General features: G+C 33.1%; 1 protein-coding gene across 1 annotated transcript; it reads right to left on the bottom strand.

Moving 5' to 3' along the window:
* Window positions 1–1,098: 1,098 nt before the first annotated feature.
* LOC127795644 (23 kDa jasmonate-induced protein-like) lies at window positions 1,099–2,417 on the bottom strand. Its single transcript, XM_052327447.1, has 3 exons — window positions 2,283–2,417; window positions 1,891–2,183; window positions 1,099–1,687 (listed from the first exon to the last, which is right to left on the bottom strand). Exons 1-3 carry the CDS (start codon window positions 2,374–2,376, stop codon window positions 1,481–1,483), a joined length of 594 nt encoding a protein of 197 aa, XP_052183407.1. The 5' UTR covers window positions 2,377–2,417; the 3' UTR covers window positions 1,099–1,480.
* Window positions 2,418–3,518: the final 1,101 nt, after the last annotated feature.

The following is a 3,518-nucleotide window of genomic DNA, read 5'->3' as shown; positions in this document are numbered from 1 at the left end:
ATTCCTTATTTGACAAAAAAATTTGTCACAAATAAGAAAATACTAGTTTTGATTAGCCACACTTTGAGATAGAAGAATGAAGACCGATAAGAATTAGAGTAAAAATATTTTCTACACTTTCTTCAAAAAATAAATGTTCATGTCAAAATATTACAACATATATAAATATTAGTTTTGTTGACATATTACAATAATTAAAGACAAATCTAATAATTAAAGATAAATAACACAATTGCCTCTTTTGAGAAAATGGAGCTAATGATAATAAAAGACACACCAACAGAATAAAGTAAAAAAAACATCATCATGTTACTTTTAACAAAGAAAATTATGATTGACTGTTTTGACAAAAGAGGGATAATGATGATAAAAGATAAATAAAAAAACATCATCATATCACTTTTGACAAAAGAAATCATAATAATAAAACACAATGATGCATAAAAAAATGAAACACCCTCAAACATAAATGACAAATGAAGGGTGACATCATGCATGACATCAGTTATAAATTAAAACTTGAGGTTATTGGAAAAACTTGGACATGGGAGATGAGCTAACTGTTTGGGCTTGATTATAAAGTGTCTAGGTTGCATTATACTTTTGGGCTTCCAAGCAAACGAGTAATGTGATTAATTTAAACTTTAACTCATTCACTTTGAATTTTAATTCTTTTAAATAGGCAGGAGTTTTTTCAATAAATAATTCAAATTCTTTTTTAAAATTATTTAATCAAAATAATTAGTCCAAAACTTAAAATTACATGCTCTGGATAACCTTTATATTTGTATCTTTACCGTTGACATAAAAAAGTGAAGACAAAAAGTGAAGAATAGAGTGTAGACAAAAAGTGAAGACATAGAGAAGCCACCCCCTTATAATTAGTAAATAAAAACAATGCCAGTGAAACCACGCCTAGCCATCCCCACTTTAATGCCACATGCTGGATCCTTTTTTATTTTTTGTCTTTTTAGGATTTATATGTATAGATCTGCATTGGATTGATTTTGAGTTGTCATGACAAGTCAGCCTGGTTCTGACATCAAATGGGTGTTTAATTTGTGAATAAAGAAGAAGAGGGGAGATAGGAATCAAATATCAAAGTCTATGGTTATCTTATTCAAGTGATCCTTAATTTAGATAGGATCCAGTTGTTACAGCTGGGCAAACTAACAAACTAAGAGAAGCAAACAAACTAACAAACTAACAGGTGCCAACTAAACACAGGTGCCAACTAACAGAAGCAAACAACAAACTAAACACAGGGACACATCCTTCCCATGACCAACAAACTAACAGAAGCAAAAAATCCTCCTGGACTAATGCCAACTAAACACAGGTGCCAAATAGTCAGCCCCAGAAATTGACTAAATCTAACTTGGACCAACCATGACTAACGTCCAAGTCTCTCTAGCTACCCATACATCTCATGCACGATGCATGGCCTTCTGATGACTAACGTCCGAGTCCACAACATCGACTAAGTCGAATCGTTCGGGTTTGCTTGAATTATTCCCTGGAATATGACAAATTCATCGCAGTCTTCATTTGGCACCTCATCGACAGTGGCTGACCACTTCGCCCAGCGTGCCTCGCTGTGCTTAGTACCCTTGTTCAATTTTTTTAGAATTTCCGGCCAAACAGCATCATTGTCATAATGGCCTTGTATATTGATCTCAGTATAAACCTGCATAAACACACACACACACACACATCACAAATCCATATATATATATATATATATATAAAAGATTACGTAAATCAGATCAGATGTATATATATATGTATATATATAGATAGCCATGCACGTCACCCATATATATCAACTCAAATCCCAACAACTGGTCGATCGACAAGCTATATATTGAGAGCGAGGGATTTGGAACTTGCCTTGCGTGAGGTATCCCCATATTTGTTGGACCAAGACATCATCCAATCACAGTCTTTCCCGGAGGGATTCAGGCAACGATAGACGACAGCGCCAATAGATCCGGGGGGCTTTCCAACGTAGCCGGAGTGCACAAATTCTGCCCACTGGCCACCTGGAATCTCCTGAGGGTACGTGATTGCTCCGATCCGGCCCTGGAAGTCATGGGACGTCACAAATCTTAGAGTGGCACTCTTTACACTTTGAATCAGACCTATACTAGAGATCTTTTGCAGATTCGACGCCATCTTACAACCTAAATATATAGAGTACAAAAAAAAAAAAAAATACACTTAGATTGCATAAACAGCGAGTAGCATTCCTCATATAATATAGTATAGTAGTTGGTTGGTACCTGCACTGCACAGTAGACTCCAAGGGAAGCGGGTGATGCTGCTGTGTTGTGTCTCTTCTTGCTTTCTTGCCCACTTCTTCCTGTCCGAGGGCATTTATATATAGTGCTGTTAGGAGGAGTCCTTCATTTACTACTACCAAACTCACAGTTCAATATGTCTCACAAAGTCATTGCATCAGTATTTCCCCAAGTGTTTATGTCGGCATACATAAACCTAATTAAGGTATTGATAAGAATGTTTAATGTTTAATCAACCTAGCAAATACATCAATGATCTATTTATTAATTTATTATCATTTGTCGACGTTGTCAGATTTTCACCAAGTGTTTATGTCGGCATGCATGTGATGGCTGATTCTTCCACCGAAAGTCAATCCCTTTTAACATTTAAATTGGATGAAATTGGATCTCAAAGATTCGGGCACACAAGAAACATTCATAAGTCAATCCCCAATGAAAATTGGATCCAATTTATTATGCATGGATATGGATGTTGATCTAAGAGTTACTTTGCTGGTATTTTAACAATATAAATAATTATTAAAAAATATTTTTTTACTTAAATCACTAATTAATTTTTTGTATTTAAGTTTAGAAAGTAAATATTTTTTTAATTAACAATATAACTAAATTATTTAATATTTCTTGTGACATAATTAAGCATAAATAAGATTTTATTAATTTTAATTTTAAAAAACTTCTTCTGCTGAAACTGTAGTAACAGAAATGGTTAATAGTATTCTCTGGAGTACTTAAGTTGATTGAATGAGAACTTCAATCGAATGAAGTCCAACGAATATTATAGATAAATTTAGTTACTTAAATTTTTTTATTCTCATCTTCTCTTTTAAAATTATAATTTGATAAACTCATCTTTTCTATTCAAAACCTCATACTAAAAGTAAAATCACTTTTGAAGTGAAAATTAGCTAGTTTGACTTCTGATCTGTCCCCCTTTGCATATTCAGTTGATTTCATCGATCTTCTTATATATCTCTCACTCTTATGAAGTCTGTGTCTCAAAAGTTTATGCTTAATTCTAATCTCAAGTTATCTTCTTATACATTTTCTCAGCTTTCTTTGATTTGCCTTAAGAAATCATTATGAGCCATATATTTTTTTTCTTGTACAAAATATATTTTTGTAATCAAAGATACCCACAATTGCTGAAATGAATCAGGTTGCAATCTAGAAAAGTTTGAAGAGTTTTTGAATTTCAAAATTGCTAATAGCCTT

The sequence above is a fragment of the Diospyros lotus genome, chromosome 2, assembly GCF_014633365.1.
Source record: "Diospyros lotus cultivar Yz01 chromosome 2, ASM1463336v1, whole genome shotgun sequence".
NCBI classification, from domain to species: domain Eukaryota; kingdom Viridiplantae; phylum Streptophyta; class Magnoliopsida; order Ericales; family Ebenaceae; genus Diospyros; species Diospyros lotus.
Note: the sequence above shows the minus strand (reverse complement) of the source record. Positions and strands in the feature narration are given on the sequence as shown.

Excerpts from the sequence above, each read along its gene's own strand:
- LOC127795644 (XM_052327447.1), bottom strand. The coding sequence starts at position 2,376 with ATGCCCTCGGACAGGAAGAAGTGGGCAAGAAAGCAAGAAGAGACACAA. Across the intron at positions 2,184-2,282 it reads GAGTCTACTGTGCAGTGCAG|GTTGTAAGATGGCGTCGAAT; the intron begins GTACCAACCAAC and ends CTATATATTTAG. Across the intron at positions 1,688-1,890 it reads ATGGGGATACCTCACGCAAG|GTTTATACTGAGATCAATAT; the intron begins GCAAGTTCCAAA and ends GTGTTTATGCAG.